Source organism: Salmo salar, chromosome ssa19 (assembly GCF_905237065.1).
Source record: "Salmo salar chromosome ssa19, Ssal_v3.1, whole genome shotgun sequence".
In the NCBI taxonomy this organism is placed as follows: Eukaryota; Metazoa; Chordata; class Actinopteri; order Salmoniformes; family Salmonidae; genus Salmo; species Salmo salar.
In genome coordinates this window covers 29,208,008-29,219,783 of record NC_059460.1, presented here as the reverse complement: position 1 = coordinate 29,219,783, position 11,776 = coordinate 29,208,008, and the positions used below count along the sequence as shown (strand labels likewise).

General features: G+C 41.1%; 1 protein-coding gene across 1 annotated transcript; it reads left to right on the top strand.

The window, feature by feature from the left end:
- Positions 1–8,365: 8,365 nt before the first annotated feature.
- Positions 8,366–11,559, top strand: LOC106578693 (charged multivesicular body protein 5). Its single transcript, XM_014157796.2, has 8 exons — positions 8,366–8,597; positions 9,138–9,242; positions 9,443–9,489; positions 9,655–9,748; positions 9,848–9,919; positions 10,127–10,235; positions 10,597–10,712; positions 10,984–11,559. Exons 1-8 carry the CDS (start codon positions 8,529–8,531, stop codon positions 11,032–11,034), a joined length of 663 nt encoding a protein of 220 aa, XP_014013271.1. The 5' UTR covers positions 8,366–8,528; the 3' UTR covers positions 11,035–11,559.
- Positions 11,560–11,776: the final 217 nt, after the last annotated feature.

The window sequence follows — 11,776 nt, the reverse complement described above, 5'->3', positions numbered from 1 at the left end:
AGGGGCCCTCCTGTCCCCCGGCCCAGCCCGAGGGGCCCTCCTGTCCCCCGGCCCAGCCCGAGGGGCCCTCCTGTTCCCGGCCCAGCCCGAAGGGCCCTCCTGTCCTCCGGCCCGGCTCGAGGGGTCCGTCTGCCTGGTGCAGCTATCGGCTCCACCAAAGTGGGCGACGCCGAGGGTGGAGCAGGGTCCACGTCCTGCACCGGAGCCACCTCCAGGATAGGTGGGTTGGGGAGGGAGGGTGTAGCACAGTGCCGTCGTTGACGGCAGCCACCCCTCCCTTCCCTCCCTTATTGTTTAGGGGTTATTGTTTATGGGTTTTGTTGGGGATTTTTGTTTGTTGGTGTTTTTTCATTGTTAGGTGCATTCCGGGGTCTGCACCTTGAGGGGGGGGTACTGTCACGTCCTGACCAGCAGATGGAGCTGTTGTTGTAGTTTTGGGGTCAGGACGTGGCAGTCTTGTGTTCTGTGTTGGTCTTGTGGCTCCTAATCAGGAACAGCTGGGGATCGTTGTTCCTGATTGGGAGTCATATATGTAGGAGTATGTTTGTCACTTGGGTTGGTGGGTAGTTGTTTTTACACTGCGTGTATAGCCTGTAAAACTGCTACTGTTGTCACCGTCATTGGTTTTTTCAAGTGGATGCTTTACTCTTTTTTTGGTAATAAAATAACCATGAGTATTCACATACCTGCTGCGCCTTGGTCCATTCATGAAGACAACCGTTACAACATGCTTCAGGCTGGACCAAGTTGATACAATGTTTCAAGTTCCTTGCAGACAGGCCATGTGTAGCCAATGTGATTAATTTTTTATCAGGACATTTTCAACCTGCAGGCTGCAATGTTTTTATTTGTTGGCTTTATGTAGGCTATTTTCACATAGATGGCAATAAAGTTACTTACTTAGATATTTATAATTTTCATTTAGATATAATTTGTATTAATTACATAAATGATTTTGAGATACGAAGACTTTATTATAAAATAAATAAACCTTTCCACGAAAATGTGCATATGAAAATAATAACTGGCACGCAGATCAGTAGAAATGGGAAGACGAATTGGCACGGCAAATGGAAAAGGTTGCCGACCCCCCGGTGTAGCCTATTACTGGCAACTTCGGGAGCTTAATGGCAGAATCTGAAAGCCAGCAGCAGCGGGAGGAGGAGGTTTGGGAAATGTTTTCTTATTCTGGTTAGGTGATCTTGATCTCTGGCTCCCTCTTGAGTCATTTGTGTGTCTTTAAATATTTAATCACAGTGTGCTTAGCATCAGACAAGCTCAGTAGCCCACATATAATTTATTTTATTTATATATGGAAAAAAAATGTTTTAACATTTCGGTGGGTGAAAACAGAGTTGGGTCCTGTGGAATCGGTGAAGGTAACCAGAAATGGTCTGGTGATAAATGTTTTTTTTCTGCTGGACAGAGTGAGCAAGTGCTCTGCGTTAAACAAATAGGAACAATAGATGTGAATAGTTTTGCTCTCAAGAAAAGGGTGCCATTGAAAGGACTGAATACTGGGGTAGCAGTAAATGTGAAACTCGACCAACTGAAGGGGAAGATTCCCAATGTTTGTGATGCTCGTCGTTTGGTGCGACGCAGACAGGGCGGCGTGAGTACTGAAACAGAAGAATCGTTGTTTGTTCTTTTGAGTTTTGATGTTGAGTCTTTGTCCGACAAAGTGATGTTAGGATATATAAGTTATCCTGTACGAGCTTTTGTGCTGAATACATTACGTTGTTACAGGTGTCAAGCTTATGGGCATGTCACAGCAGTATGTAGAATGGAGGTTCCTAGGTGTGAGAAGTGTGCAGAAGGGCATGATGCAGTGATGATTTTAGCATGTAAATCTTGGAGGGGCAAACTTCCCCCAAAAAATGTTTTATGTATGCCAGCAAAGCCACTACACAACACTAAACAATACATTACTTGCACTATAACAGTGACAAACGGTGCCCACAAACTGTTAGGGCCTACATAAAGCTGTCCCAACAACCGAGTTCCAACAGCAGTCCCAACACCTTACCACTGCTACACATGGCTATCTGCGGAGCCTTGTCAGCAGCGAAACAGTTAATTCAGACTCATTTACTGCCTTTAAAAAAAAACATAGCCAATATGGCTGACTTGCTTAAACAAATGTGGTTTCTACTGACAATTGAGATGTACAAACTATGGCATAAGGGAACGACAAGCGGATAAGAGGCAATCCGTTATTTCGATTAAAACATTAATGAGAGAGCTAGGACGGACGTAGTCAATATAACTATTTGTTCAGCACTTTTGAAATGTACAGCGACAGGATTCAGAACATGGGCCGTTCATACAGTATTCTCCCTGTACACCAAGTCAGAACCATAGGATAAATAAAGGAGGCATATAAGCAGACAATGAAAGCTATTACAATATTCGATGATTACATTTCTCTAAAACAGTGTGCACCACCAAGTCAGAACAGTAGGCAAAATTATGAGGGGAAAAGGGACCAAATTATTAGGGTGAGGCACATGGGCTACTAACAGCTTACTACACAGCATACACTTAGTATTACTTTCTTAGCTACAGTATACATATCTCCCTGGCATATTACATAATTTATGCAGCCGTATACAAGACACTTTTGTATTCACCTTGTTGTGCTGTGCTCACTTGAACAGCTGCGGCGGTCTTTCGTGGGAAAATTTTGACATCAAAGTCTGGCATTCTCTAGATTGAATGTGCTTTCAAGACAACTGGGAACTCTGGGGGGGGAAAAAACAAGGTCGAATCATGATGACGTCAGTGATCTTCAGGTCAGAGCTCTAGAAAGAGGCCTGAGTTCCCGACTTGCAATTCTGAGTTGGATGACCATTCAAAATGTATTTTCCCAGTCGAGTTCCCAGTTGTTTTGAGCACAGCAGAAGTCATGCTGGATTGACAGCATGGCCACTGTTGAATGTTTATCCTTTCAAGCTTGGAAAAGAGACCCTTAAATCCAAACTTGGACCACACACCCAATCCACTGAATAGCAGGCTAGTGATTGCTTTGCAATGCTTGCAGTTAGCCACTGATTCCTTCCAAAAACACTCATTGTTGAATTTGTGATTTACAACTTATATAATGTTTATGGCCAATGAGCACCGATACATTTTATCTATAATTTCTCTTAATTATTTATCTTCATGTAACAAGGATTGAAAAGGATTTGCCAGTAGCTTTCTAGCTAAGATTTTGAAAGTACGATGTTGACATGGTCAGTCGAACCAAAGCTACTGTAGATATGTGATTTGACGTCATATTATCTGTGGCCAATGACCTTGAGCCTTCTTGGACGGGCACTTCTAATGTAACTCTATGGCAGCACCCAAGGGGCTTGAACTTGCAAGCTCTACCCGTAGATTTTGTGGTGACGTAGTGTCTCCATGAGTGACAGAACACTGAGCCAATCAAGGTGCAACTAGAGAACATTACCAACCCATACACTACGTATTTTCTGCTGACTGCCCCACCTCCACAGAAAGCACTGAGCTAAGCTGAAACACCTGCATTTTGGAGCTGCCTTACTCAAGGAAGTAAAAGAGACCAAGTTGTATGCGGCTTTATTAACCTTAATTATTTATTTTACATTGTTTCCTAACTGATATGTGACACATACTACCAAAATAACATGCAAAATAGGCTAAATAAATAAATAAAAGGTGGGGCTCCAAAGTCTGCCTCACAGGCCCTGAATGACGGGTTGCCACTGGCATGAGACAAAGGAATGTGTAGCATTGGGGAAAGCAGTGGTATGTGTTAATTGTAGGTAGGCTGGACAATAGAACGAGTCAAAATTCACACAAGGCTGAGGCCATAGCACGATGAATTGAACTAGCGCGAGGCCATAGCAAATGAATTGAAACGAACCTTCGCTGAGCCTCTTCTGACTGGAGTGATGCTTAGAATTCCATTTCACCTAAATGGCACAAAAAAATGTTGCCCTTTTTATTTTACCACTACAATCTGTTCTTAGGACGAAACAGAAAAAAAACTACTCGTGTAGAAAGTAAACATCTGCACCTCGATGGTGTCAACTGTGCTTATGTCTGCGTAATGAGTAAGTAGGGAAAAAATGAAAACTTCTATTTATTTTCTAGTGATCGATGACAACCGTACTCGCTGCCCAGACTTACATAATTACAAATGGTGTCCGACTTGAAAAAATTGAAATATACACATTGTGAGATATTTGGCGAAATAGACCGGCATGCCTCTCCATAAAAAACAATGGGCGGAGCTCAGGGTTCCAAGGGCAAAAATTATTTTAGGGCTAGCGTTTGATGACAACCGAGCTCGCTGCCCAGACTTACATCATTAGAACGAGGAGATTCTCCTGATTTAAAATGGTGTCTGACTTGAAAAAAATCTAAATATACACATTGTGAGATATTTGGTGAAATAGACAGACATGTCCGTGTAGAATTTCCCCATAGGAAAACAATGGGGCATTCTCAGAGTTCCAACAGTAATGTGTAATATCTGATATTTGAAAGGCTAGCGTTTGAAGACCACAGAGCTCGACATCAATTCTGAGTTATTTGGCGAAATACAGACATTGCCATTGTATTGGGGAAATAGGGATGTCTAAAAAGTGCAGTCTTTTATTTAACCAGCTTACTATTTATCTGCTACCATTTGCCTTTTTTGTGTTCAACATTTTGTAACTTCACTTTTCATTATTCACATGTCTAATTATCTGATATCATGGCAGGCAGGCAGGAAAGCAAAGGCTCTAAAGATCTACCAGATTTATATATTTCAATCTAATTTCCAGTGTCTGTGTCTAGGTTTATGTCAAAGGTGAATCAAAAAGTTACTACATCCATTTTTGGATCCACATCCATTTTTTTTAACCTATTAATGATATCTACCCATTGATTCAGAAAATATAACTTAGAAATGCTAACTGTAAAGCCTCTAAACATGGGTAAAACTATAATTTTTGTACCATGGATGGTCAGTCCTTGCATCCATACTGTCTATACATTTTAGTGGTTACATTTCTCCAGCCCCATCCCATCTTTTTTTTTTTTTTTTTACCAAAACAGTGTCGGGAGTCTACTTTGTTTTGTTTCAACTGCTGATTGGCGCTTTAAGGGGGGTGTTACTGTGGCAGATCATGCTACCCATCTTAAGAAAGTGTTTTTTTAATAATTAACTAAATGTATGGTGTATTTGGTTTAGGGGTATATGGACCATTGTTCATTGTCATGCTGTAAATGGCTTTTTTATGGTTGTAAGTGATAAAATGAACTAACAAATATTTTATATTTAACAAGTCTGAGTAATTACTACTTCAGTAAGGATTACTTTACACGTATTCGGTGACATTGTTTATGGTACTGCTAAATATTTCCAGCATAAGACCACGAATGACATTTTCTGAAGATTAGTACTCCCTGGATACACCACTCCCAGGTCTGTCCCTAACGCAAGAGGAAAAACTGACTAAGAGGACTGCAAACATGACTGCAAATAAATCCTGAACATTAATGCAGTCACCTCATATTGACACTTACGTGGGACGCCCCTATCTAAACCTACTGTCTTAACTAACATTAACCCTCAAATTCAACGGATAGGGACGTCCCAAGGATCCCGAATAGCAAGGACCAAAGGGCACTTACACGGGAATTTCCCGCCCGGGAACCGTAGCAAATTAGATACATGCATTTGGTTTGCTCGAGTCGAAAATAATGATGCATTTTATTAGCCATCCCATTAGCATGCAATATAACCAACTTATATAGCAATATAACAAAACTTTCCCATGGTGTAGAATTGACGGTCGACCATATCCCGAGTAGCTTAGATATAGGGCTTTACAACCATCCAAAGATATCTGCAATCTATCATATAGTCAGGGCGCCTCGTTCATTCTTAGCAAGACATATACAGGCATATTTATTCATGTTCATGGTTGGGAGGAATCGGTGCCTTTCAACGTTCCGAAAATACACAGCAGAAGCCAATACAGTGTTTGTGAACATTTCATAAATTGACAAAGTGTTGCATGAGTTCTCATATTCAAGTGAATGACACATGAACGAAGAGATTTGGTGCATTTTAATGTTTGGAAAACAACAAGGAACATGAACACCGGGTAGCACCATAAAACCTAAAAATCAATAGAAGGTAAAATAAAAAATCTGAGGCAACTTAGAAAATAAATGCTAAGAAAATAACAGAAATAAACTAAACCTGGCCTGTCTACCCTACCTCATGCAATGAAAAAAAAGCGCTGCAAATAATCAAAAAGCCTAGCCTTGCCGTGACAATTAAGATGAACCGGTCACTGCTTTAAAGTGTGTGATTAGGTTGTGAGTGCCTCAGAAATAATATATTTCTCCTAAAATTTCATGTGACAGATGCTCCAAAAGCCGATTTGTTTCCTTAACTACATGTTTAGTGGTAGCATCGTCCTTCGGCCGGGGAAGAATGGAGCAAACGGCAAACCTTACTTCATACCGATACTCCCTAACTGATGATCAGTTCCCGCATCCTCCTGATAATGTCGTGAGGAGAATCCCCTTGAGCTACGTTGTTTGTTCCAATGTGTACAATCAATAGCAGTGGACCACTGACGGTACGCAAATGGTACAACTGTTGATGTGTTGCTCACTCCAGAGTTGTGCCAGGGTGCACCCAGCAGTGTGCATCGGGCAAAGCATGTTTCGAAGCATAGAATCTGCAAGGATACAAACACTGAGTCCTGTTAGGGAAAACATTAAGGTCATTCAAAAGGAACAGAGTTCGGCTAGGTTGAGATGACAAAACAAATACTAGGCTACATACCTGCACCGGCACCTCTGGAGACAACGCGCCAGCGCCAGGCCTCTCTAAAGCCAATAGGAACGTGCGGGGCGTATCTCTGGTTTTGCATTCTATAAATTGTCTGTTTGAAGTGTAATATTGCGACTGGTACGGCTACCCTATATACCTTACATTATGCAAAACGAATGCCCCGGGCCAATCGGCTATTGACTACACACTATAGCTGACAGCCCCCCAGCTTCCCCACCCTTTCGTTCTCACGGAAAAACTCCCCCGCGCGCTTTTTTCTGGCCCTTTCCACACTGCTATGCAAGACGAAGGACTGAAACAGATACCTGTGAATTACTATGATGTTCATTATCTATTTTCATGCTCATGTTTTGAAATTATACTTGATTAATATTTAAATAACTTATCAATAATCCTGAACATTAATTCAGTCAACTCTGGTCGGCCTTCTCGCACAAGAAGCCAGCTCAACAAGCCCTACCAAAAACTCGTGCTGTCAGCAGCAGCGATCACCTCTGCCTTCTCGCGCAAGCGAAGTGCATGTTGAAGTAAATTTGTTTTCTGCGAGGGTTGCATGATGTACTTTTTTCGAGGGCTGTCTTTTGTGTTTTCTATTACGGTTATATGAGATATTAAGATACGTACATAATGCATGCATACTAGAGTTGAGGTTTGCGCATCTGATTAGTGATTATTTGGCCAGGGTTCAATACCTGCTATATATATTTTTTGTTCTCCCAAAACCAACACAGGCCTAATACGGTATGTATGTATGTATGTATGTATGTATGTATGTATGTGTAAAGTAATAGGTGCATTGTGTTACAAGTCAGGGTTGGGGTTTAGGGTTAGGGCTAAAATAGGTTATACCTAGGGTTAGGGTTAGGGCTATAATAGGTTATACCTAGGGTTAGGGGTTTCAAGGCAAAAAAACAGTATGGGTTTATAGCTCTCTTGCTCCGCCCTGTGGCCCTCTGTGGGTACTACATAACCCATTCGTGACACTTGTTAGGTTTAAAATCTGAGGTAGCAACTGCGTCAGATCTTTCTAGATCAAGGAACTAGACCTATACATTTGGTTTGCAACTCAGTGAACCTGCGCAGCATTCGCTCAATTTGATGCCTACGAACAAACATCAAATTTTGACATTTTATCCAGCAGCCATTTAGAAACAACAAATCGTAAAAAAAAAATGTTATGTCTTAATTAAAAAATGTCTTCTGGTTGTTTAAATTGGCCACGTCTTGAAAAAAAGGACAGGGACATGCATTTTGTTCAGGTTTAGACCTTTTTCTGAAAAACACATGGTTAACCATGACCATAAAATGTTTAATGTTTGATGGGTATAGGTTAGCCATCGATAAAGCTGCGGGTCACAATAACGTGTATCCAGGCGAAATGTGAGCGTGCAACGAACTAGTTTTTATCATTAAAAAAGCGTTGTTTCCTCCTATTGTGGGAATCAGAAATGTCCGGTGCGAGAGAGGCAGGTTTAGGTTTCCAGGGTTAGAGTAGTGCATCAATTGTCGTATTCTGCAGTATAAGGGCGTTATACACCAGTTTAGTAGGTGGCGGTAATGCAACATTTATTGGATGCCAACCGCCGTGAAACTTCATCGAAGAAGTATGTGACGTCAGCTCTATGTTGCTTCCGGGTTTGCTTTATTTTCCCTGGCGGTCAGGTAGATTCTTTGTTGTTTTGAGTTATTAGATATTTATTTCAAAATGAACCGTATTTTCGGTCGAGGAAAACCGAAGGGACCACCACCAAACCTCACAGACTGCATAGGGAATGTAAGTATCTATGGAAATAACTTACAGAGTAGTGTCTATGACAAACAAAATAACTTGGCTTGCTGGCTGGCTAACTAGCTAACTGGATGACAGCTGATTGTTCTAGCAACAATGGAAGAAAGTTGTGACAGCCCATTGAAGACCTCTAGCTCATAAAATACTCTTTAGCTACTTAATGTTATCTTGAAAGTTAGTTTGATTAGCGTTGTAATAGTGTCCTATTGACTTAGCTAGCAAATTAGCTAGATGACCAATCGTCAATAGGGAGTTCAGTAGGGTGATGTTGGTTTCCAATGTAGACTAAAAGGTGTTGTTCCAACCAGTTTTATGTTTGACCAAATAAGGTGTTAAGCTAGTGCTATTGACTGTAAAAATGTATTGAAGGAAATGTAACATTGATTATTTGATCATTATAATAACTAATACATGTATTCAAATAACTTTTTTTGATACCACAAGTTCATTAAACATTTCCGACTCTTACAAGATCAATGAAAACAGTCGGCATGGTTAACTCGTGCCCGTTCTTTCTCTCTTAAGGTTGACTCGCGAGCGGAATCTGTTGACAAGAAGATTGCCAGACTAGATGTTGAACTGGTCAAGTACAAGGATCAGATGAAGAAGATGAGAGATGGCCCTTCAAAAGTAATATTTAACCCTACCCTGAGTGAAGCAGATGATGAGCTGTGATATTAGACATATGTTTACCTAAGTCATTCTATTACACATGTTGGCTAATGCTGTTCTTGAACAAAACAATACACAAGTATGGTCCCACTTGTTCTCAGCAGTATCTAGCTAGGTCTGATGTCATGTGAATTGTTTCCTGTTAATGTTTTCATCAGAACATGGTCAAGCAGAAGGCGATGAGGGTACTGAAGCAGAAAAGAATGTGAGTAACTTATGGAGTCTGTCAACGCATCAATAACCACAAATCAATCAGGACACATATCACAGTAACCTAATGAACCACATCAAGTAGCAGTAAACCGTCACCATAGTCAGGATATGAGCGCATAAAAACATCTGTATTGATCATTTCAATCTTGTTTTTCAGGTACGAGGGCCAGAGAGACAACCTCACACAGCAGTCCTTCAATATGGAACAGGCCAACTACACAATCCAAACTCTCAAAGACACAAAAACAACAGTAAGGGGCCACAGTAATGTACTGACTGTAGCACGCAGTCACAATTTACTGTAGTTGTCATGCCAGGCTGTTCTCTGGGTTAAAAATCTTGCATTATAGGTTGATGCCATGAAAATTGGAGCCAAAGAGATGAAGGCGGCATACAAGAACGTGAAGATTGATCAGATTGAGGTATTTGTCTTCTTCGAGTCCCTGATGCACTACAACACCATTTGGTGGTCTAACGTAGAAGTGCAGTAGTTTTACTACAGACCCTTATCTTTAAAGACTCAACATATTTCAGCCATCTGATCTGGGTCATATTCATCCAGGTAACGTGAATGGCCTATTGTAATTGAGAGATGTTTGGGTTAAGAGTGTCATGTTTTCCTGATGCAGGATCTCCAAGACCAGCTGGAGGACATGATGGAGGACGCCAACGAGGTGCAGGAGGCGATGAGCAGAAGCTACGGGACACCAGAGATCGATGATGATGACCTGGAAGCAGGTCAGTGCTGTAAGAGTATGACACAGCCACAAGGGAGACAGTACACCGAAATGCAGTACATAACTGTATTGTGTTCCAACACGGTTGGTGTTGCTCCAGTACACGATAGGTCTATATTAGAACATTGCTGTAGGTCAATAGATGGCATCATTTCCCGCCGCACTACAGAGTTTTGTTTTATTTCACCTTTATTTAACCAGGTAGGCTAGTTGAGAACAAGTTCTCATTTACAACTGCGACCTGGCCAAGATAAAGTGTTGTTTACTTCAGCACAGTGATACAACAGCAGTCAATGCAGTCCTTATGTTAATAGACTGCATGTAATAACTGCGCATCAATGGCTGTGTGCGTGTGATCCCAGAGCTGGATGCCCTGGGAGATGAGCTCCTGCTTGATGATGACAGCTCCTACCTGGATGAGGCCAGCACTGCCCCCTCCATCCCAGAGGGAATACCCAGTGACAGGGCACCAAACCGGGTACATCTCTCTCTCTCTCTCTCTCTCTCTCTCTCTCTCTCTCTCTCTCTCTCTGACCACTGTATTCATGTTTAGTCTTGAATAATTCACTGGGGCATTATGTTAAAAATGCAATCACAACTGACACTGTTGTCAATACAGAAGACGGATGCATTGTTCAACGGGTTCAGTTTTGTTTTTAGGACATTACATTGGATGAAGACACATTCTGCGCCCATTTAGACATAACTGGAGTTTCCTACAAAATTGTAATTTATTGTCTGTTCTACAGGATGGAGTTCTGGTGGATGAATTTGGCCTGCCACAGATCCCGGCTACATAATGGATGGACAGCAGGCAGAAACCAATGGCAACACTCCCAACCCTTTTTTTTAATGTATCATAGCCTTTTTACAACATATACACTGAGTATACCAAATATTAGGAACACCATCCTAATATTGAATTGAGCACCCCCTCCACCAAAATAATTATTCAACCCGTCTCCTCCCCTTCATCTACACAGATCAATAAGGGATCCTGGATTCACCTGGTCAGTCTGTCATGGAAAGAGGGTGTTCTTAATGCTTTGTATACTCAGTGTATATCTGACTGACATGCATTACATGGTGGTGGAAAGAGAAAAACAACTTGCCTTAATTAGGTTACCTTGAATTGAATAATTGATCATGTCAAAAATGTAAATCAAAAATCGATAGTGATGCTTGGCTATGTTCAAAATGATTGTTCTTTGTATGAACAAATGTACTTTTTTTCCCCTCCAAGGTGATTCTTGGTATTTGGATGTTCTAACTTTCTACTGCAGCACTGTATTGCCAACTACCAATAAATATACATGTATTATATATTTCAAATTGTGGTGGTCCATCATGGTGGATTAAAGTAGAGAAGACTAAATAAGTAGTTTCACTATACAATAGAACACTAGTAGTGTGTAGAATTTACAATTAATCAAAAGCTATAAATACATGATTTCTTGACTTTATGCTTTCTCTTCAGGTAGAAATGTTGGACAATGTGGCATTTTGAGATGACAAAAACAGTGCCCAAACTGTATAGCGCAC